This window comes from Portunus trituberculatus, chromosome 48 (genome assembly GCF_017591435.1).
Source record: "Portunus trituberculatus isolate SZX2019 chromosome 48, ASM1759143v1, whole genome shotgun sequence".
Lineage (NCBI taxonomy): Eukaryota > Metazoa > Arthropoda > Malacostraca > Decapoda > Portunidae > Portunus > Portunus trituberculatus.
Window position 1 is genome coordinate 11,773,895 of NC_059302.1, and position 23,608 is coordinate 11,797,502.

The following is a 23,608-nucleotide window of genomic DNA, read 5'->3' on the forward strand; positions in this document are numbered from 1 at the left end:
AGAATTGCAGTCAGCTACAGCACATGTATAAACCTGCATTCTGTTCCAGCTCTAAGAATACTCCACACTAGGGTGACCAAATTTCTGGACAAATTCCGGGGACATTTTCAGTTCATGTAGTGTTTTTGCACTGGAAAAACTAAAACGGGCACACTATTCGTACCATTTCTAAACCAGCAATCAAAAGTTTCTCTCGCCTTATTTACCCAAGTTGCAAAGAAAAAAAAATCTCTACCTGATGAAATATCTGAGATCATGAACACCCATTAGCTGTTAAAAAGTGTCCGCTATACACTTCACCGTCTTCACGGAAACTATATAGAAAAATAAGGCCTTCTCCTTATTCTTGACATTCTAAAAGAGTAATTATAAAAGGACATAATTATCATAATCAAAAGGAGTAGTTTTTTTAACGCATCAAGTGATCTTTCAGTTACAGAAAACCGGGGACAGCAGTAGCCGGGGACAGGTCACTGAAATCGGGGACGTCTGGTCACCCTACTCCACACGAGCTTCCAAACGACCGCGGGCCGCGGGGTTGTTTTGGTGTTTTGAGAGGACTCGGTGTTCCCGAGTTCAGTTAGTCTTTTCGGTTTGATATGCCTTCGGCCGCAAAAATGTTGCTCTACCAAGATTATTACAGAATGTATTCCTTTGTAATATTTAGAGGAGAAACAGTGCTCTCTGTTGAACTATATGAAAAAATGTTTCAAATCAAATATATAGTTGAGACTAGTAAAAAATGCGAGAGCATTGAAACCGCGACTGTGAGTATTAAGCTTATAATAACAGTTTTGTAGAGTGTGTATTACCAGATCATATGGATAATGTTAGGATAAACAATTGGAATTAATGGTTTGCAGTACAAAGACTCAATACCTCAAGATTTATTATGATATGAATTTTAGAATGTGTGTCTCTTGCGAGCTGGCTGGTTGTATACCGAGTCGCGTATTAAAACAGCCAGCGATCAATGGCAACCCATGAATATCCGACGTCGGGAATTAGCTATAATCAGAAATGAACGAATGAAACATATTTATGTATAAAACAATCACTAAAATCTAAACCCATTAAAAACTCTTGTAAAATCTAACCGTTTTCACTTGATAATTATTATAGCACACTTTATAGAGTCTGAGCTACCTTTTAAGGCACTCTACAACGAGCCATACCGTGCATAAAAAACGTAAACAAACAAATGAAAAATGATAAAATTTACGTTTATTAGGACTAAACACCATTTCGAAGTCCATATATTTGACTCAATGGGTTGATTTCATACTTAAAAGAGCATAGGCGATTGTCTGAGACCATAAAGGCCCAGTTATAACTTGAAATAAAAAAAAGCCCTAAATGGCGAAGTGGAAATTTTTACCGTTATGGCGGCTCTTATTTATCCCATAAAACCCCACTAAACCCCACTTCTTTACCAAACATAGGCAGGGGATTAACTTCAAAAGCAACGAAATGTTCATAAAAATCCCCAAAACATAATACAGACACCATATAATGGAGTTAGGAAAAGATAAGAAAAATTATTTTAACCAGCGGCTGAGCGGGGAAGCGGGACGGAGGGAGGAGGGATGCCTGAGGAAAGGGGACTGGGGAGTGAAGCTAACAAGCATCTTAATTATTCTCTCATCACACCATGGCCATGTCGGGTATATAGTATGACTGTGGAATATACTTGTGGTTCCATTCTGACTCAGTATGGCTCACAATGAGTGAGAAATAAAGCAGGTATTAGCTGATAATAGGGACGCCCTGTCTCTCGCTAACCTGACAGCTTGTTTACCTTTCAGTAAATACCTGTTTGTCCGACTATTTCCTCTAGCACAGCTACCGAAAAGATTAAAAACATAAAAAAAATAAAATGAAATAAAATAAAATAAAATAAAATAACTTAAAAAACTGCCCAGAAAACCTGAGAGACTGACATAACAGCCTGAAGAGGAGGAAGAACAGGAGTAGTGTTATCGGTGAAACAAGCACAGATAAACTCACCTTATGTAGTAGTGGTGGTGAAGGTGGTGTTGTTGGCTGGGAAGTGTGTGTGTGTGTGTGTGTGTGTGTGTGTGTGTGTGTGTGTGTGTGTGTGTGTGTGTGTGTGTGTGTGTGTGTGTGTGTAGCAAGACCAAGGATTCTATAAGCTAAGATATACGGGTTCAATGAGTGGGCTGGAGGAATTGATTAGGGAGCTTAGCTTCTAACAGGTGGTGCGCTGGTCGCAGGTAGTAAGGGGGTGAGGGATGGCGGGGTCCATCAGCGGGGGAAGATGAGCGCCGTTACAAGATTCAAACGGTCAATGAGTCACATACGGGAAGGAGCGCAAGGCACATCAGCAATTGCCCGCCTCCACCTGGGCCACACCACGCTCAGTGCTCACTTACACAGCCTACATCTGTCTCATGACCCCTTCTGCCCTTGGTGTAGGACTACCTCTGAGGCCATGGAACATTTCCTGCTTCAGTACCCACGCTTCCACTCTAAACATACTACACTACGCTTTCGGCTCTCCGCCCTGGCCATCACAACACTCAACCTGCCCACCCTCCTGGCGGCCTCAGGCGTCCACCCCTCCTGGCAACCTACTGTCCTTCGCCTTACTTGTGCCTTCTTGAGGAAGACCAGCCAGCTACCACGCCCGTGATACCCACACAGGACTACCCCAGGGCTCATAAGAATCGAAAAGAGGCCACAAAGATCTATGGATCCTTATGAACCCTGGGGTAGTCCTTTGTGGGTATCACAGGCGTGGTAGCTGGCCCGTCTTCCTCAAGAAGGCACAAGTAAGGCGAAGAAAAGGAGGTTGTGAGGAGGGGTGGACGCCTGAGGCCGCCAGGAGGGTGGGTGGGTATATCCAGTGTTATGATGGCTAGAGCGGAGAGCCGGAAGTGTAGTGCAGTATGTTGAGAGTGGAAGTAGAAAATGTTCCATGGTATCAGGGGTAGTCCTACACTAAGGGTAGAAGAGGTCACGAGACAGACGTAGGTGATAATGAGGAGTATGGTGTGGCCCAGGGGGAGGCGGGCAGAAAAATGCATAAATATATATATATATATATATATATATATATATATATATATATATATATATATATATATATATATATATATATATATATATATATATATTCCTTGAGCAAGACCAAGGATTCTGTAAGGATATATGGGTTCAATGAGCGGGTTGGAGGAATTGATTAGGGAGCTTAGCTTCTAAAGGCGTTTTCAGTAGCGTCACCGCAAGGCCAAACATGTTTGAGTTCACGCTGAACAGGACAGTGCTGAGGACACCGTCAGTGGTGCCAGACGACAGTGTCACTGTGATCTCAATCCCTGGGAGAAGTTATCGTAAACATCAGTCGCCTGAGCCAGCACTGTGGTCAGGACGTAAACACAGCAGCATAGTGGAAGAGTTTGGAGATTTATTCCTTGATGGGGAGTATTATAGGTCACCAGTGTTTCACCATTTGTATATATCGAGGGCCGAGCAGCGCAATACTCATAAAAAACAACAGGTCTTCAGTCCTGGAAGTAGTTTGATCTTCGCGGGCTTGTTTTGAAAGTGTTCCATTGTAGATGTATGGCTGAGGTTTTCTGATGCCTATATAATTGAATTACGTCAATAATTAGCAGATAATATATTTTTACCATCATTCATTACTTTATGATATAAGGATTTGCAAAAATATTATCATTTTTTCACCTAATAATAGAAAAGTAACTCCATTATTGTATCGAAGTCACGACTAGAAGTATGGAATCGGACAACACCCACAACAAGGACGGATAGATGCGACATGTCACCAGCTACCACCAGCTCCTTAATTTATTTCACGCCGTATTTTTTATATCGGTTCTCTCCAGTATGCCGCACAATATGTAAACGTAAATCTACATCTACAGTACCCACTTCTATGGCCTAACATACGTCTAACTGTTCAGTTTTATTCGAAATGTAACTCCTTCTTGATCTCATTCCATGAGGTTGATGAGGTTGCTTCACGCTGATTGGCTAAAAAGCGTTTGCGAAAGCTTGCCTCCGTTTGACTCCGTTTGCCCCCAGCCATGCCGCTACTGAAAACGCCTTAACAGATGGCGCGCGGGTCGCAGGTAGTAAGGGGGTGAGGGATTGGGGGGGTCCATCAGTGGGGGAGGATGAGCGCCGTTACAAGATTCAAACGACAAACAGTCAGTCAGTCATGGGAAGGAGCGCAAGGCACATCAGCCATCGCCCGCCTCCGCCTGGGCCACACCACGCTCAGTGTTGACTTGCACCAGGGCCGGCCCTAGCAAGTGCGGGGCCCAATGCAAAGTCCCAATCGGGGCCTAGCCAATATTTCTCTGCATTCAAGCTAAAATTTCCCTTTTCAACCTAGAACTTCCTTATTTCTTACGGATAGGAATTAAGATCATACAAAACACTAAATTATTTATACATATTCAGGGTCAAAACATGAAATTATTTATTCACATTCAGTGGCAAAAAACGTAGAAGCTAATATTTCTCTCCATAATTTTCCCTTTTAGCGATTTTTCTTCCCTGTCATAGTCCAAATTTTTCTAAAACAAAGAAATTTCCCTGCATCTGGCACCTCTGGTGAGACAAATGGAACGTTCTGGTGGCCCAGGCCCTACTATATCACGTCATTCACGTGTGCGGGGTCCTGAAATGAGGAAACTGGAGAGCTGCAGCTGCACAGGATATGCTCAATTGGGGCCCCGCACCAGCACGCAAACTTGATGGTGGTCAAACTATGCGTGGTCCTGAAGTGAGGATACTGGGACTGCTGCAAAGATATGCTCAATTGGGGCCCCGCACCAGCATGCAAACTTGTTGGTCAAACTGTGCGTGGCCCTGACGTGAGGATACTGGGGCTGCTGCAAGGATATGCTCAATTGATTGTTCAAGAAAGACAGTAACTGCCCGTTAATATTAGTGGAAAAATCCCCATGAACCGCGGGGATCGAATTAGCACTCGTCTTTTTACGCACCAGTCCTGCTTTGGGAGCGTGGGGCCCTTTGAAGCGCAGGGCCCAATGCAGCTGCATCAGTTGCATCGGCCTAGGGCCGGCCCTGACTCTCACAGCCTATGTCTGTCTCGTGGCCCGTTATGCCCTTGGTGTAGGACTACCCCTGAAGCCATGGAACATTTCCTGCTTCAATGCCCATGCTTCCACTCTCAACATACGTACTGCACTATGCTCCCGGCTCTCCGCCCTGGCCATCACAACACTCGACCTGCCCACTCTCCTGGCGGCCTCAGGTGTCCACCCCTCCTGGCAAACTGCTGTCCTTCGCCTTACTTGTGCCTTCTTGAGGAAGACCGGCCAGCTACCACGCCTTTGATACCCACACAGGACTACCCTAGGACTCATAAGGATCCAAAAGAGACGACGAAGATCTATGGATCCTTATGAGCCCTGGGATAGTCCTGTGTGGGCATTACAGGCGTGGTAGCTGGCCAGTCTTCCTCAAGAAGGTACAAGTAAGGCGAAGGACAGCAGGTTGCCAGGAGGGGTGGACGCCTGAGGCCGCCAGGAGGATGGGTGGGTATGTCCAGTGTTGTGATGGCCAGGGCGGAGAGCCGGGAGCTTAGTGCAGTATGTTGAGAGTGAAAGCGTGAGCATTGAAGCAGGAAATGTTCCATGGCCTCAGGGGTAGTCCTACACCAAGGGCAGAGGGGGTCACGAGACAGACGTAGGTGGTGCAAGTGAGGAGTATGATGTGGCCCAGGCGGAGGCAGGCAGAAAACGCATATATATATATATATATATATATATATATATATATATATATATATATATATATATATATATATATATATATATATATATATATATATATATATAGTTTTATTTCCCTTATAAGTTCATAACCACGAGAGAATGCAGGGAAAAATAGGAGGTGGGGAAGAAACGTGGGAAAAATCTTCTTAAGTTACTTCCTGAAAACGTTTTCTATGAAAGTACTCGCTTCTAACAGATAACAACACTGTCGCTGTCTCCAAACTTTAATCCACACCACAACTTTCTCTCTGTATATTCCTTGAGCTGCTTGAGCAAGACTGACCTGACTAAACAGTATACACTATAGTCTCAAACACATCGTCTGTACACCGCATGACTGCCGACTTGCTCTGCATGGCGAGGGGGGAGTGACTGCGTCTGACTGCGGTCCGCAGCGCGGCAGAGGAGGATGGACTGGAGTAGTGGAGTAGCAGAAGGGAAAAACCAGTGAGGGATGAGGCATCATGTAGTTTGGCGTTATTACAGCGAACTAACACATAGTTTGCTTGCAAATGCATGGGATATTTAATGTTTCATATATCTTGCTACTCCAAGTGCACTAAGAGAGAGAGAGAGTCATGGTAAGCTATAATGAAAGCATTTCTGGCCCACAAACTGGGGCTATGGTAGCCGCCCTACGTGCCGTGGCGTCACTGACGCACTATTACTCAACGTAAGGGCGTTTGTCAACTAATTACGAAGTTCACAAACACCAGAATAGCACTATTTTGTTACAGTGGCGTTATCTAGATGGTGATAATGCGTGGAATTGGTAAAAAAAAAAAAAAAAAGTGTGAGGCATTTGGCACCGAGACTGTTCACACCACGCGCCACGGCTAATGCTAGCGATGACGCAATCTTCGGCGGTATTCATCTCCGCACCTCATAATTTATTTTTAATGGGACTTAGGGTGACAAACATAGACCATTACCATGAGGAACATATATTGTCTGTTGTTATCTGTTCTTATGGATTATCTCGTTCACTTGTAAATTTCACTTTTACTCTACTTTTCTTAACGCTTATTTAAAGCAGTTATTGGAAATATTCCTCGAAATTAAATAGAAAGCAGCAGACAAAGCAGCCTAGCAGGTGACAGAGGCAGGCCCCGGACGGACAGATGTGCGAGACCGAGAGTGCTGAATAGAGCGAAGTTGTTTAAGTACACGAAAAAAAAAAAAAACAACTTAAACGAGTGTGCTGCATAGAGTAAAAGGAAGAAAAAGTATTGGAATCACTAGAAAATAAAAACTGGAGTTGATGTGAAGAAAGAGAGGTCAGACGAAGAGGAGGAGTCTGTGTGTGACCCACAGAGTGTGTCTGTTCTGTGACCCTGCGAGTGTGAAGTCACGACGGCGAAACAGCGGGATGGACGCTTCTCGTCTCAAGTCCCTCCTTTTGCCTCTGGGAGGTGCCTTGCTGCTGTCAGGAGCTGCTGGGGCGGTATACTACTACCTCACTAGGAGAGTAAGTGGTAAAGAGTGGCGTGACAGCTGCTATTTGTAATGTCCTAGGGACATGAGGGTGGTGCAAGATTTCTTGTGTGGCGGAAAGAAATCGGCGTTATTTTGCAAGTAGTGCCAGACAGTAGTGTGTCAGGTGATATGCAGTGTCTTTGGAGGCTAGGGTTATTACTAATAGCTACTAGGGCCTGTCATGCGGGCAATGTGAGGCTGTTTTCAGATGATAGGATACCAGACAAGCCGGGAGGCAGAGGTAGATAGATCTAAGGGTATTTGGTGTTTGTGTCTTGTGTTTGGTGGCTAGCCAATGATGATCAGACTGCCAAATGACACAAAAGTGTTGGTCACCATAACTGTTCTGGCTTTGTTTACTACATAGCTCCTCGGTGCGACATAAGTTTCTAGTTCATTTAATCGTCACTATTCTGTCTGCTTCACTTTGTTGTACAGGCACGATTCAACTCACCACTAGCTAACAGTAAGTAATTGATTAAATATACACCAAAAAATAATTGTCTTCCTTATTGCCAAAGCTTTCCCATATTGCCACTTATTTGGGACCTGCAGAGGTTACACAATATTTATTCGTGAATTAATTTCCATTCCACATAATATAGCAGCAGTCACCAAAACCAGTATATTTGTTGTGAGAAATTGACTGTAGTGAAGCATTCACTCCTGTAGTGATAAATGTTCTTGTTACATCAACAATTTTCTTGTATTTCTGCTATTTCAATTAACATCATCAATACTGTAGCTTGTCATTGCAAAGCAGTGATACCAGCAATCCACATCTGTGTTGTAAGAATATACAGTATTATTGTTTGTGCAGGATGGAGAAGAATATGAAGTAGCTCCAAGCAGGAGTAATGTGTGGACATCGGTGAAGGTGGAGGTGCCGGCAGAGGCCGTGGGTGTGGTTATTGGCCGTCAGGGATCCAACATCAGGCTGATCCAGGACAGCACCAATACCAGGATCAAATTTTCTGATGGAGGTTTGCTTTATTCCTTATAGTTCTTTTCTTGCAGTCTTAAAATTCACAGTTCTTTTCTTTGAAGTTTTATACAGACACATGCCAGTTGATGAATATGAGTGTGTGCCTAAGTTGCTAAGCTACTGGGTTATAATGCTTCTTTTGAAAAAAATATATTTTCCATTTTATGTTAAGTGGATATGTACCAATCTAATATTATCTACTCTGGAAAATATGTAATTGTTTAGTAGATTGTTATAAAGGAGTGATTCATTCCTATACATTTGTTTTTGACCAAAATTTATTTTTCTTTTGTCCTCCATCAGAAGAGAGTGGCAAACGGACATGTGCCATCGTTGGACAGCCGGAGAATGTGAGGCTGGCACGGCAGCTCATCATGAAGGCCATTGATGAGCAGCCCGTCATTGAAGTTTCAGAAGTAAAAGTTCCAAATGTGAGCATTTTATTTTAGCTCTTCTTAAAGATTTATTGTATATGTATGTTTATGCTAAACAATAAGTGTAATTCTTGTTTAATAAGTATCTATCCATTCTCCTATATGTATTCTCATTTCACCGTGGTGGTATGTGGACATTACTGTGATAACAATATTGGGTTATTGGTTGTCCCGTAATCATTTTCCCCATATTATTGATTTATCGGTATCATTGATACTTTTGGTTCCAAACTGGTGATAATCAATAATTTTTGTTTCTTGTGACATGATCATATTGCAGTTTCCAATTTTCAAAGCCAAATGTGCTTATCTTACTTAGAACAGTACCTTTAATTACTGAATACACATATTTACAGCCAGTTATCAATTATCATTTATTGTCAATAAAGTTTTTGTTATTGATTTATAAGTTATTGCAATAATTTTCAAATTTTCACCCTCAGCTGTGAATGTGGCACACAACTCCATATTATATGATTGTTGATATGTTTTTTTTTTTTTTTTTTTTTTTCTCTCAGATGGCTATCAGCCGCATCATTGGGAGGAATGGTGGTACAGTTCGCAGCATTTCTCATTCCACTGGAGTAAAGATCACAGTTGTAAAGGATGAAGATTTCACAACTTCTCCATCATCCTCGGGTGAGTACACAAATAACTGTAGTACTTTTACTTTGCATTATGACAGCTTCATTACATCACTAAAGAGCATTACTGGATGGTCATTATTTTTATTAATTAAGAGGTATTTTTAAAGTTTGGTGTAACAACAGGAATTTCTGATAATGATAAGGTTATGATTGCAGACTAAGATGGTTTGGCCAGATTGAAGGGTTGGTGGAGAGTTATTAAGGGAAAAAAGTAGGAGATATGAAGGATTGGCGATGAGTTATTAAGGGAAAAAGCAGGAACTATGAAGAGTTGGTGATGAGTTATTAAAAGGAAAAAAAGTAGGAGATATGAATGCAGTTGGCTAGAGTTTTTAGCTGAGAATCTCCTAGAGAACTTGAAATAAAGTTGTAGGTTTGTAGGTCTGGTGTGGAACAGAGCCAACCCTTGGAAAAATTATGGTGGTGATGATAGATCTTAGCTTACTAGTGGAATCTGACTTGAAGATCATTCATAGTGACTACTTACATATCAATAAGCAAGTCATGAAAGGTGGTGGTTTTTTTAAAAGCTGTACACATCATTAGAAGAGTAGAAAGGTGGTGCCTTAGTAGAAACAATAGTTGTAAATGCTTCAGGTGCTTCGGTTCACATACACTGCCAATACTATAAGGAATATGCTAATGACTTTTAAACCATTAAGATTATACCACATCCCTCACTTTCTAAATATCTTTTAATTGTACAATTAGTGTTTTATCAAGCTCCCTGTTCATCACCATTGCCTCTGTGATATTCCGTTCTCTTCTTGAATGACACTTCGTGAAATATAAGCATGACAAAAGCAGGTTACTTCAGTGTACCAGTTCCACATTGTGCTCATTGACTGATTTATACACTGTGTTCTTCACTACAGTTTTGAACATGCCAGGGATTCATGATGTCTAAGGGAAAATATGGAAATCTGTTCTATATGCTTTACCAATCTGAATTCCATCATAAGGAGAGTTTCCAAAAGAAAACAATATTGAAGGTTTTGTTTCATTGTAGAAATAAAGCTTCATTGGAAGGGATTCTCAGTCCCCTTACTCCATCATTCAGTTGTCTGAAAGTTTTAGAGCAAGACATACAGTAATGTTTTGCTGCAATCTCTATCTTTCCATGGATGTCACCCCATGGATGTCAGCTTGGTATATGTCTTGAAAATTTTAACCTACATTCAATTACACACACACACACACACACACACACACACACACACAGTAAGAAAGGACTAAAGAAACTTACGTATGAGCGGAATGTAATGTATTCCAACATAAATGGAGTGATATCGGGGATTTTAGAACTCAACGATTACTTGAGGGATAAGAACCCAGATATTGTGGGTCTTACTGAAACAAAACTGAGAGAGGGAGAAGACCTGATGATGGTTGGAGAAGGGAAATATAATGTTTGGAAAAGAAATAGAGTAGGTAAGATGGGAGGAGGAGTGATGTTGCTGGTTAAAAAGATATAAAGGTGGATCAAGTGAAAGAAGGTATGGGAAAGGCAGAAGTGCTAAAGATCAGAGCAGAAACTAATGAAGGAAAAAGAGGCACTACATAGTGGTGTACGTACCACCTAAGACAAATGCATGGTCAGTACAGGAATATGAAGAAATGATAAGAGATACAGGAACATGTCTGGAAGAAATGTTGGGTGGCTGTGAACGAACTATAATGATGGGAGATTTTAATTGTAAAGAGGTGTGTTGGGAGGACTGGTCAATGGAGGATCAGAGACAACATGGGGAAATACACTATTGACACTGGCAATGGAAAATGTGTTAACTCAGTGGGTCAAAGAAGATACTAGGTTTGGAGGAGAGGGAGCATCGTCAAGACTGGACTTGGTCTTTAGTACAGAGCCAATGGTCATTGAGGAGATGAGGGTGGAGTGCCCTTTAGCAAAGAGTGATCATGCAGTTTTGGAGTTCAAGGTGATAGATGAAGAGAAATCTAGAAGAAATGAAGAATATAAAGTGGGAAGATGGAATTATGCCAAGACAGATTTTGGAAACCTAAAGAAATTCTTTCAAGAGACAAATTGGATGAAATTCAAGAGTGCTAAGGAGCAAATGAAAAGTGGAAGGAATTTATAAAAATATACAAAGAAGGTGAGAAAAATTTGTACCAATAAGACAACATAGAGAAGTTGGAAAGCAGGACTGGTTTAACGATAGATGTGAAAAGGCTAGAACAAGAAAAGAGGATGCATGGAAGAGGTGGAGAAGGAAAAGACGGATTAAGCAGTGGGAAAGTTACAAAAGAGCAAGAAATGAATATGTGTTGATTAGAAGAGAAGAAAGAAAGAAACAAGAAAAGGATATAATTGATAAATGTAAAGACCAACCAAGGCTTTTTACAGACATGTGAACAACAACATCAAAAATAGAGAAAGTATTGAAAGTTTAGAAGTAAATGGAGTATGCAGTGAGGATCCCAGGAAATGGCAGAGGCTATGAATGGATGCTTTCGGAAGGTATTCACAAAGGAGACTGCTTTTGACAAACCACTGGTAATGGAACAGAAAGGGATTATGAAGGAGTTTCAAGTAACTGTGGAGGAGATCAAGAATATGATGGGGAGTTTAGAAGTGAGAAAAGCTGTGGGACCTGATGGGGTATCAGGATGGATTTTAAGAGAATGCAGGAGCAACTGGCAGAAAAAGTTTGTGAAGTAATTGATGCCTCATTAAGGGAAGGTGTAGTGCCCCAAGACTGGAAAAGAGCTAACATTGTCCCAATTTATAAATCAGGTAACAAGAGAGACCCATTGAACTATAGACCAGTGTCACTTACAAGTGTGGTAGCTAAGATGTGTGAGAGGGTGGTGAAGAATAGATGGACAGACTTCTTGGAGAAAATGACATACTTTGTGAGTGTCAATTTGGTTTTAGAAAAGGGCGTTCATGCACGACAAACCTGATATGTTACTATTCGAGGGTGATAGATGTAATACAGGAAAGAGATGGTTGGGCTGATGGAATATATCTGGATTTAAAAAAGGCCTTTGATAAGGTACCACACCGGAGACTGATCTGGAAACTTGAAATGGTAGGAGGAGTGCATGGCAGTTTACTAAAATGGATGGAAGACTTTTGGTAGGAAGAGAAATGAGAACAATAATTAAGGACAGACCATCAGAATGGGGCTTGGTGGAGAGTGGAGTTCCACAGGGATCAGTGTTGGCACCAGTAATGTTTGCGGTCTACATAAATGACATGGTGGATGGGGTGTCCAGTTATGTGAGCCTATTTGCAGACGATGCAAAATTGTTAAGAAAAGTGAGATGTGACAAAGATTGCGAACTACTCCAGGAAGACTTGGACAGAATATGGAAATGGAGCTGTACATGGCAAATGGAGTTCAACACGACAAAATGCAAGAAATTAGAGTTTGGCAAGAGTGAAAGAAGAATCAGGAGTATGTACAAGATAGGAAATGAAGACATAAAACCAGTCATGAAGAAAAAGACCTTGGGGTGACAATTACCAATGACCTATCGCCAGAGAGACATATAAACAAAATAATTGGAGAAGTATTGAACTTATTGAGGAACATAAGAGTGGCGTTCAGATATTTAGATGAAGAAATGATGAAGAAAATAATTACTGCAATGATAAGACCAAGGCTTGAATATGCAACAATACAGTGGGCTCGAACTTAAAGAAACACATAAGGAAACTAGAGAAAGTACAGAGGGCTGCAACAAAATGGTGCCTGACTTAAGAGATTTGACTTATGAAGACAGACTGAACAGAATGCAACTTCCGACCCTGGAAAACAGAAGAGAAAGGGGAGACCTGATAGCAATATACAGAGTGATGATTGGCATGGAAAAAATGGATAGGGAAGATCTGTGTATGTGGAATGAAAGAATGTCGAGAGGGCATGGGAAAAAACTAAAATGGCCACTTATAGGAGAGATGTGAAAAAATATAGCTTCCCTCATAGAAGGGTGGAAGCATGGAATAGTTTAGACGTGGAAGTGGTCAACGCAAGGAATATTCATGATTTTAAGAAAAAGCTGGACATTAGTAGATATGGAGACGGGACAGTACGAGCATAGCTCCTTTCCCGTATGTTACAATTAGGTAAATACAATTAGGTAAATACACACACACACACACACACACACACACACACACACACACACACACACACACACACTCCAAGTGGAGAGCAGTAGAAAGCGGAGTGCCACAGGGGTCAGTATTGGCACCAATACTTTTCCTCATTTATATTAACGACATGCCAGAAGGAGTGAACAGCTGCATAAATCTGTTTGGAGATGATACGAAACTGCAGAGTTATAAAGCAAAAGGAGGATTGTGAAATACTGCAAGAAGACCTAAATAAGATCTGGGAATGGAGTAAGAAGTGGGAAATGGAATTCAATGTGAACAAAAGCCATGTCATGGAAATGGAAAAGAGTGAAAGACGACCTGTGGGAATCTATAAGATGGGAGATGGAGTAGAACTGGAGAAAGTTAAAAAGGAAAAGGACTTAGGAGTGACGATGGAAGAAAACAATCAACCAGTAAGCCATATTGATAGGAATTTTAGAGAAACATATAATTTGCTAAGGAATATTGGAGTAGCATTTCACTACATGGACAAAGAAATGATGAAGAAATTGATAAGTACTATAATAAGACCCAGATTGGAATATGCAGTAGTTTGGACCCCTCATAAAAAGAAACACATAAGGAAATTGGAGGGGCTACAAAAAATAGCTACAAGAATAGTTCCAGAATTTGAAGGGATGACATATGAGGAGAGACTCAAGGCTATGGATCTACCAACCCTGGAACAAAGAAGGCAGAGAGGAGACCTGATACAAGTTTATAAATTGATCAACGGTATGGACCAAGTGGATAATGAGAAACTGATCCTGAGAGAAGAATATGACATCCGAAGCACAAGATCGCATAGTAAAAAGCTGAGAAAAGGAAGATGTCTGAGATATATTAAAAAATATAGTTTCCCGCAGAGATGTATTGAGACGTGGAACAGTTTAAATGAAGAAGTAGTGTCTGCAACGAGTGTGCATACTTTTAAAGTAAGATTGGATAAGTGTAGATATGGAGAAGGGGCCACACGAGCATAAAGCCCAGGCCCTGTAAAACTACAACTAGGTAAATACACACACACCAATGAAAGTGACAATGAGATCACAGGTGGTGGTGGAAGAAATTATGACAAGAAAAGGGAAACTGGCCGATGATACAGAATTTAAGGATATATGGATAAAAAGAGAAATGAACATGGAAAAGAGGGAGAAGGAGAAAGTGCTAAGAAATGAAGCTAAGGAAAATACGAGGAAAGGACGGAGATCGAGAAAAAAAAAATTCTACCGGAGGATTCTAAATATGAGACTAAAGAAGTGGTATCTTAGGAAGGAGGAGGAGGTCATGGTAGAGGCAAGAAATTAAGAGTGACTTATATTAAAATAGATTGGTTGTTATCCAGTGTGTTGGAGGTTAGAGATTATATGAAAGAAAAAGACTGGATGTAATAATGTGCATAGTTGAAACAAAACTAAAAGAGGAGATCCATATGAACTTTAAAGAAGAGGGATATAATAGCTGGAGAAGAGACAGGAAGGGAAAAAAGGGGGGGAGATGGAGTGCTAATAATGGTTCATGATAATATATATGTGGAAGATGTGCAATATGGTGATGGTATGGTGGAAGTAATGGAAGTAACAATCAAAACAGAGGAATTGAAGAAAAGGAAAATCATAGTTACGTATGTGCCACCTAAGACAAATACATGGGGAACTGAGGAACATAAGGATATGCAAAGAGAGGTGATAAAGTGCCTAGATAGCATGATAAGAAGAGATGGAAGAAAACTATTAGTAGGAAACTTTAACTGTGAAAGAGTAAACTAGAGAGAGAGATGTAAATAATGGATAATGCTGGACAATGGAGTGAGGAGGTGTGACAGTTGACCATAGTAAATACAATGGACCAGTGGGTGGAGGAGTCAACACAGTACAGAGGAGGAAGAAGAACCATTGTTGCTTGACCTAGTGTTCACAAAGAAGTCAGATCCCCCTCCCAGCATACAATACCTTAGTCCAATGGAAAGAAGTGATCATGTAATATAAGTATTGGAAATTCAGGAAGAGAATGGGATAAGATACATAGAAGACTACAAAATAGAGAGATTAGATTATGCAAGAGCAGATTTTGAAAACTTAAGAATTTTTTTTCTGATATTGAATGGAGGAACATTATGAGTGGAAGGACAATACAGGGGAAATATGAAATATTCCTACAGAAATATAGTGAAGGAGTGAAGAAATATGTACCTATCTATAGAGTAAAGAAAAGTATATACATTTGATACAATGCCAGATGTATAGAAGCTAAAAAGAAAAAAGATAAAGGAAGTTAATTAAGAGAAATAGGGTATATGAAACAACAGAAGAAATGAGTAAACTTATGAATGAGAGCTTTAAATCAGTATTTAATGTAGAGGGAGATTTTATAGAACCAATTGACAAAGTGATGCAGGAAGGGTTATGAAATGTTATGGTGCATAAAAAGAAAATTAGCAAATTATCAGAAAAGGTGGATGTAAGGAAAGCAATGGGGCCAGATGGAGTGTCAGGATGGACATTGAGAGAATGTAGAGAACAGCTGGTTGAATCAATTTGGGGATGTGATTAACAGCTCTTTGTTAGAAAGTAAAGTACCAGGGAAATGAAAAAGGGCAAATATAGTCCCTATATACAAAGGAGGGAAAATGACTGAGCCCCTAAATTTAAGACTAGTGTCACTGACTAGCATTGTAGGAAAAAAATCTGTCAAATTGTGATCAAAGAGAAATGGCTGGAATATTTTGAAGGAAAATGAAATCATAAATAACTCTCAATTTGGATTTAAGAAAGGAAGATCATTTATAACAAATTTACTAAGATTCTATGCAAGAGTAATGATGAGGTACAAGGGAGAGATAGATGGATAGATGCAGTGTATTTAGATTTTACAAAGACTTTTGACAGAGTACCATATAGAATAACAGCGTCAGCAGCAGCTAGTCTTCCCTCGCTCAACTTACCACCAAAGCACCCTGCAATGTCGCCTAGTGTTGCTAAGAAGACCAGGAAGTCTCTTACTCTCAAAGTGAAGCTGGATATTATTCACAGACACGAGAGAGGCGAGAAAACTAATAGCATTGCTCGCCACCATCTTGACTCCATCTACTGTCTCTACTATTTTCAAGTCAGCAGACTCTATTAAGAAGGCTGGTGAGACCATATCTTCCTTGCAAGCTAAAAGAATCACCTGAACTCGTGACTACAATGAATAAAATGGAAAACCTTGTGGAAATGTGATACATAAGTTTTGTATGATGATGCGTCCTTTGTTTACATTCCACAGGTTGCTGGTTAGTGTCTTTCCTGTTTCACTCTCCCTCCCTTCATAAATTTAAGATCATCAACATTATAAAGTTACATACATACATACATTAGTGTACATTATAATGACTTAAATTAAACTGCCTAAATGTTTAACTTCATAATCTTTACTTTCATTAAACCTTTCACTGTACTATGATGCACTCTTGCTTTGTTTGCTCTCAATGGAAGTTCAAGTCAGGGGTTAAACTTGTTATAATCGGATTTTAGGAACATAACCCCTTTGTTAAGCAGGGATTGCCTGTGTGTATATATATATATATATATATATATATATATATATATATATATATATATATATATATATATATATATATATATATATATATATTACTGGTCATGTTGTTACTCACTCTTTGCCTCTATTTCACTGAAGCAAGTTTCTACTGAGACAACATATGTGGCATATATGCATCATGTATGTTGCTTATTGAAAAGTTAGGATTTAGTTTCTCTTTGTGACCATATTGAGTCTTGAGAAGCATTGCAGTTGATGGATTTTGATATTTCATCCAAATAAAGCTTCATATTTGGGCACAAGATGTGCCACAATTATTTAAGATATGTGAAGAAAAGAATTTTTTTTTTTTTTTTTCTGCATCATAATTTTTCTAGAAATTGTAGAGTGGCCTCTTACCTATAACAAGGAATATAAAGAACAGATGTTTTTTTTTTTTCATATCTTAATTTCTTATTAAAGATATTATTAAAGCATCTGGTCTTGACTATTTGCTTGAAGAGAAAAATCAGCTTAGTATACCAGAGATTAGTAAAGCATAAGTATTGTATAGTTAGTGACTGAGCCAGATTTTGTCACCAAATACACAAGTGACAACTTTTGCATTTACAGCCGTAAACCTAATTGCTGATAATCAGTCCATCGAGTGTCTTTAGTTATGCATGAAGTGATTTGGTTGTTGAAAACTCACAGAAACTTGTAAACAAGTGGTAAAGACTCTATTTCTTTTGTTTTTGTTACCCTTGATGGCCAATGACACTGACATGCATTTCCTTATTACTGTTTATTTCCTTTGCATAATTAGTTACATATATGTATGTGTTTTCTTTTTCTTTTTTTTTTTTTTTTGAGCATGTTGCACTACTTTATGTTATTTGATGTGAATATGGCAGAGGATATGAGGCGGATAATTCTCAAGGGCAGCAAAGAGCAGATTGAGGCGGCCAAGATACAGCTTCTGGAGAAGGTACTGTCTTATGATCCTGTTCCTCTGAGGATTGCTGAACGAGTCCCCTCAGTAGTTTGCTCTTGACTTACATTTAAAACTACTTACCCAAATATTTTGCCTTTCATTTCATATTCTTTAGTGTAAATTCTCTTTAATGTTGATTAGCTTCTTAAAACAAGTTTGTAAAAGTTGCATGTGGAGATCGGTAGTATTTGCATGCTTGACTCGCTTGACTCATTACAGATATGCTTGTGGTGTCTGAATGACTTAACACTAGTGTTAACATAGCGTGACTATCTAATGCCATCAGTGTGTATCTTTTAAAAGTTTATTAAAATTTCTTTACCACTACAGGTTTCAACATTCTCTGTCTGTGAGACAGGATTAATTGTATATACTTAAAATAAGAATTGTATATTCATCTACAAGCACATGGAACACATCTTACTGTGCAGAAACCTACAATTGTTAGTATACTGTTTGGGGAGACTTTGCTAATGTGTTCAGTATTATGAAAAGTACTTTCTTGATTATATGGTTTAGAAATGGATAAGAGCACATTTTAGTGATATACATAAGCCAATAAGTAATTTGGTAGGTGTCATCAGGAGCATATAACCATCCCACAATAGTATTATTCAAACTCCAAATTGAAATTCTTCATATCTCCTCTAATAATGTAGGCTTTTACAGATGTGTATATAGCACTAGTATCTATTTGGAGTATGTATTTATGCAAGGCAAAACTGTATCCCAGTTTGACATGTAATTTTTAGCAGCACAATATGTCCTCTAGTGGTGCAGTAAGTCAAAAGTGGTTAGTTAATTAAGCACCATTTCAGTATTATGTAACATACATTAGGAAATATTAGTATAGATATTTAGGATGTATATCTAAAACTGTATGTTGGTGCTGCCATACATCAGGCACACAATTTAAGCTTTTCTGTAGCAGACTGACAACCTCCATCACATTGTTCTCTAATGCTTTGATTATTTTGATTTACAGTTAGCCACACTCCTGTTAGGTCTTAGTATGGTCTAGACTGGCAAGATTGTAACCATAAAACACTTTAAATTGTGAGCTTCAATCAAAATATTCATTGATGGAAGGGAGATGATTTGTTTAGGGGGAGGTGAGAGGTGTCTGCTCCTTCCAACCCCATCTTTATGCCTTCCTCTCACCAATTATTGCTTCAACACTGGATAGACATTGGAGGAGTTTGGCTAGCTGTAAATTTAAAACAAAATTAATCATAGTTCTTCCAATTATTGAATGTTCTTACTTTATAATTAAAGAGGACTATGTATACATTCTCAGAAAATGCATAATTGTAATGTTTGTTATGGTAATAACTGCCCATTTACCCACAGGTGGCTGAGGCAGAGGAATACAGGCAAAAAATAAGTGCATCTGCCAATAAAATGTCTCTACGTTTTCGAGGACGCCAAGGAACACAGGACAGTGAAGCAAGTCAGGTGAGTTGGTCTACCTTTTGTAAAGTTTCTCCATCATTATAAGACAAAGATTTTATTTCATTTCTGGATATCCAAGTTTTGTGATTACTTGCAACACTTTAATCCTAGAATTCACATATCCGTGCTACCTGCATGTCTCCAGAGGTACCTGAAGAGGCTCCATAACCCTTCACCTAAGAATCTTTGTATCCCATAGTAAAGACAATGATAACAGGAAGTCAGCATGAAAGAAGAATTTGTTATATTTTTATTGGTGATTCAGCTAACAGTAGATTTCTTTCAGTCCTCCCTGTGCAGCAATGGCAGTGTTCACCAGGAGGTCCTGTCATCCCCAAGCAGTGACAAATTCATTGAGGCATATGTGTCTGCAGTGAACTCTGCTACTCATTTCTGGCTGCAGGTAAGAGGCTTGGTGCTGTCGTTGGACGTGGTAGTTGTTTCTGAGTCTTGTTAGGTGTTATGTGATGTACAGGCCCCTCCATTTCCACATTCATCACTTAGTGTTGCCCATTTGTGGATTACCTGCTGTGAACTACCTGCTTCAAAACTAATCCTGCTAATCCTTGCATCACCATTCCACTTAAGGCGGGTTCACATGTGTAAATTTGCCACTGAAATTTCAAGTTGGTAGAGTTTCCAACTGAATATTGGTGCCTAGCAACTGGAAAAACCAGTTGTAAAACAAGACCAACATGTTGGTCTTGCTCAGTCTATTTGTGACTTTGTTTACATTGTGATGTCACAGAGAAGGGTTTGAAAAAGTGGCGACAATGTAGAGAAGATTTTGGAGTTGGTGAGGGAAAAGAGCACATCTGAGACCCTAAAAGTGAATTCTACGGCAAAAAAGCTTATGCAAAAAGGCGTTTGATGAGATAGCTGCCACTCTCCCATTACTGCTTCCCTCTATGTAGAATGTTGTTGGTGATGAGGATTAAATACCTGTGATGATTACTGTATTTTACGGCTTACAAGACGTACTTTTTTCCTTAAAAATACCCTGAAAAATACTAATGCATCTTCCAAGATGAATTTTCTATTGTAAGGCAACACCCAGCCTCAAGTGAGCTTGGACACTTGACCTATAGCGACCTGGATTTGTATGTTGAGTCATTATTATGTTAGCTTAAGTACAGGCAAACCCCGCTTAACAAAGGTTCACACAACGAAATTTGCTACAACAAAGGTTTCATTTTACTACCATCTGCTCGTTTAACGAACACCAAACTTGCTTTAACAAAGTTTTATCCAGGTAATTTTTTCCAAATTTGAAAGCCCCGCCGTATCACGCAAGCTGACAGGCTTTTGAATACACTAGCACATCTCGTGGACAACACCCGCACCACTCACTCCCCCCTAGTTCAAAACAACAGCGTCAGCAGCAGCTCATCTTCCCTTGCTCAACTTACCACCAAAACACTCTGCAATGTTGCCTAGCGTTGCTAAGAAGACCAGGAAGTCTCTTACTTTCGAAGTGAAGCTGGATATTATTCACAGACACGAGAGAGGCGAGAAAACTAATAGCATTGCTCGCCACCGTCTTGACTCCATCTACTGTCTCTATTATTTTCAAGTCAGCAGACTCTGTTAAGAAGGCTGGTGAGACCATATCTTCCTTGCAAGCTAAAAGAATCACCTGAACTCGTGACTACAATGAATAAAATGGAAAGCCTTGTGGAAATGTGGTACATAAGTTTTGTATGTGATACAATGATGTGCCCTTTGTTTACATTCCACAGGTTGCTGGTTAGTGTCTTTCCTGTTTCACTCTCCCTCCCTTCATAAATTTAAGATCATCAACATTATAAAGTTACGTACATACATACATTAGTGTACATTGTAATGACTTGAATTAAACTGCCTAAATGTTTAACTTCATATTTTTAATTTCATTAAACCTTTCACTGTACTATGATGCACTCTTGCTTTGTTTACTCTCAATGGAAGTTCAAGTCAGAGGTTAAATTTGTTATAATCGGTTCGCTAAACGAAGTTTCGCTTAACGAAGGGTTTTTGAGGAACGTAACCCCTTCGTTAAGCGGAGGTTGCCTGTACTATTTAATTCAACCTTTGAAATTATTTAAACTCAGTACTTAGCTGTTACAAGTATTTCCAATACCATAATCCTTTCTGGAGCCTACTTGGTGTGGAGAAAACAGGCCGCTCCCTTGTCTCATAGCAACACACACATACATATACATGAATGCACACACATGCCAGGTGCCTTTATACCTTTATTAATAGAACATCCAAATGGCTTACTTGTTCAAGCAAGAGTCTAAACTCCACTTGTGAATTATATTCACATTGATAAAGCCTGTTAAGCACGATTGCAAAATAAAATAAATAAGAACTGCAACACTGACGCGTTTGGTTTTGGAGATCGGACAAGTGACTCCGTAATGTAAACAATACGTCCTATACTTGCTGTCACCCACCACTAAAACAAGAAGAGATGGACTGCTTCGCTGTGTGTATGTATTTACATAGTTAATTGTAAATTTGTGGTGAGTGCTCCAGCAAATTTGTAATGAGTGGTGAAACAATAGTGTCTTGCAGACTCCTTGCTTCTTATGTTTTTGTGTTCAGTGGTCGGGTATATGGTGAATGCGTTTTTGTATGAGATTGACTTTTTTTTCTTAGAAATTTCTTTAAAATATTAGGGTGCGTCTTCCAAGATGCAGCGTCTTGCAAGTCGTAAAATACTGTAGGTGGGATGGTTCACACATTGGCAACACTAAATGGGATATCACACTGGCCTATGATAATTATGCAGAACACTGGCCATGATTCATAGTATGAATGAAACCAGGGATGTTATGACACACAAGCTGTCTGCATTCTTGATGTGCTTTGGCCCAGCAACAAAAACCAAGTCTAATCAAAACAAACCAGAACATAAACATGCCACTTATACCTCAGCCTGTGTTTCATGCTGGAATTTCACTTGCACTTGCTGTTATTGAAGAAGAGGAAGAAGAAGCTAGAGAAGAATCAAGAGGAGCACGACAGTGACTTTAAAGTTGAGGATTGTTGCTAGAGTGCAAACTATCAACATGATATATGTATATTGTATTTAGATTGAAGAAATACTATTTAATATTCCAGTATAAAAATATATGCATGTTTTTAGAGTTGAAATAGTAGGCTTTTATATATATATATATATATATATATATATATATATATATATATATATATATATATATATATATATATATTTTTTTTTTTTTTTTTTTTTTTTTACTGGGATTGATATCTAGCCTTTCCAACTTTGTCCTGCCTATCTCAGACAATTCCTTCTACCTTGGGCTGACGTTCTTGTATATTACTAATGTACTTTTAGGATGGCAAAGAACAGACATGATGGCAGATTATATTCCATTTGCTAGTATTAGTGGTTCATATAATAGAAATATTTTAGCTTTTATTTGTTGTGTAAGTGTTTACTGATTAGCTTTGGAATGATATCACAATGTCATAAGTAAACACACACACATGCACTTTCATCCTACATTATTTCAATGACTACCTTAATTTTTAAGATTCATAGGAATATAGTGGTACCTCTAGATACAAAATTAATTAGTTCTGGAGTGGCTTTCGTATCATGATTTTTTCGTATAATGAGTCGCGTTTTACATGTAAATCGCCTAATTCGTTCCAACCCCTATGAAAATACCACATTAAATTTTATAATAAGGGTAAAACCATAATGAAATAAGAGCCAAATACATTTGAATCATTCAATATACCTAACCTAACCGTTAATACCTGTAATGAAGTAGATAATAGAACATAATGCAATAATAAATGAAAAATAATAATACGAAAATGTGGAACCTTGCCTTTCGAGTGAGGTGATGTCCGAAAGCGAAAGTGGCGGCAGAGGAGGAGGGCAAACGGCAGAAAATATAGAGAATGGCAGGAAACATTAACACTTAACTTTACAAAACACTTAAAATTATTATTATTAGCTGTTACAAGTATTTCCAATACCCTAATCCTTCCTGCAGCCTACTCGGCATGTTGAGAAAATGGCCCGCTCTCGTCTCATAGCAACACACACGTGCAGACAAACGCACACACATGCCAGGTGCCTTTATACTTTTATTAATAGAACATTCAAATGGCTTACTTGTTCAAGCAAGAGTCAAAACTCCACTTGTGAATTATATTC

At 39.2% G+C, this 23,608-nt stretch overlaps 1 protein-coding gene across 5 annotated transcripts in view; it reads left to right on the forward strand.

Moving 5' to 3' along the window:
- Positions 1–23,608, forward strand: part of LOC123498835 (tudor and KH domain-containing protein homolog) — an 88,849-nt gene that overhangs the window by 47,510 nt on the left and 17,731 nt on the right. Inside the window, exons 1-7 of one of the 5 annotated variants that reach the window (XM_045246291.1) lie at positions 6,796–7,260; positions 8,089–8,251; positions 8,557–8,684; positions 9,206–9,326; positions 17,897–17,970; positions 19,327–19,431; positions 19,715–19,831. In XM_045246291.1, the coding sequence (XP_045102226.1) occupies positions 7,162–7,260; positions 8,089–8,251; positions 8,557–8,684; positions 9,206–9,326; positions 17,897–17,970; positions 19,327–19,431; positions 19,715–19,831 (807 nt within the window). In that variant the 5' untranslated portion in view covers positions 6,796–7,161. Of the gene's footprint in view, positions 1–6,795; positions 7,261–8,088; positions 8,252–8,556; positions 8,685–9,205; positions 9,327–17,896; positions 17,971–19,326; positions 19,432–19,714; positions 19,832–23,608 lie in introns of those variants that run through there. The other 4 variants (XM_045246289.1, XM_045246292.1, XM_045246287.1 and 1 more) reach the window with 4 other exon arrangements.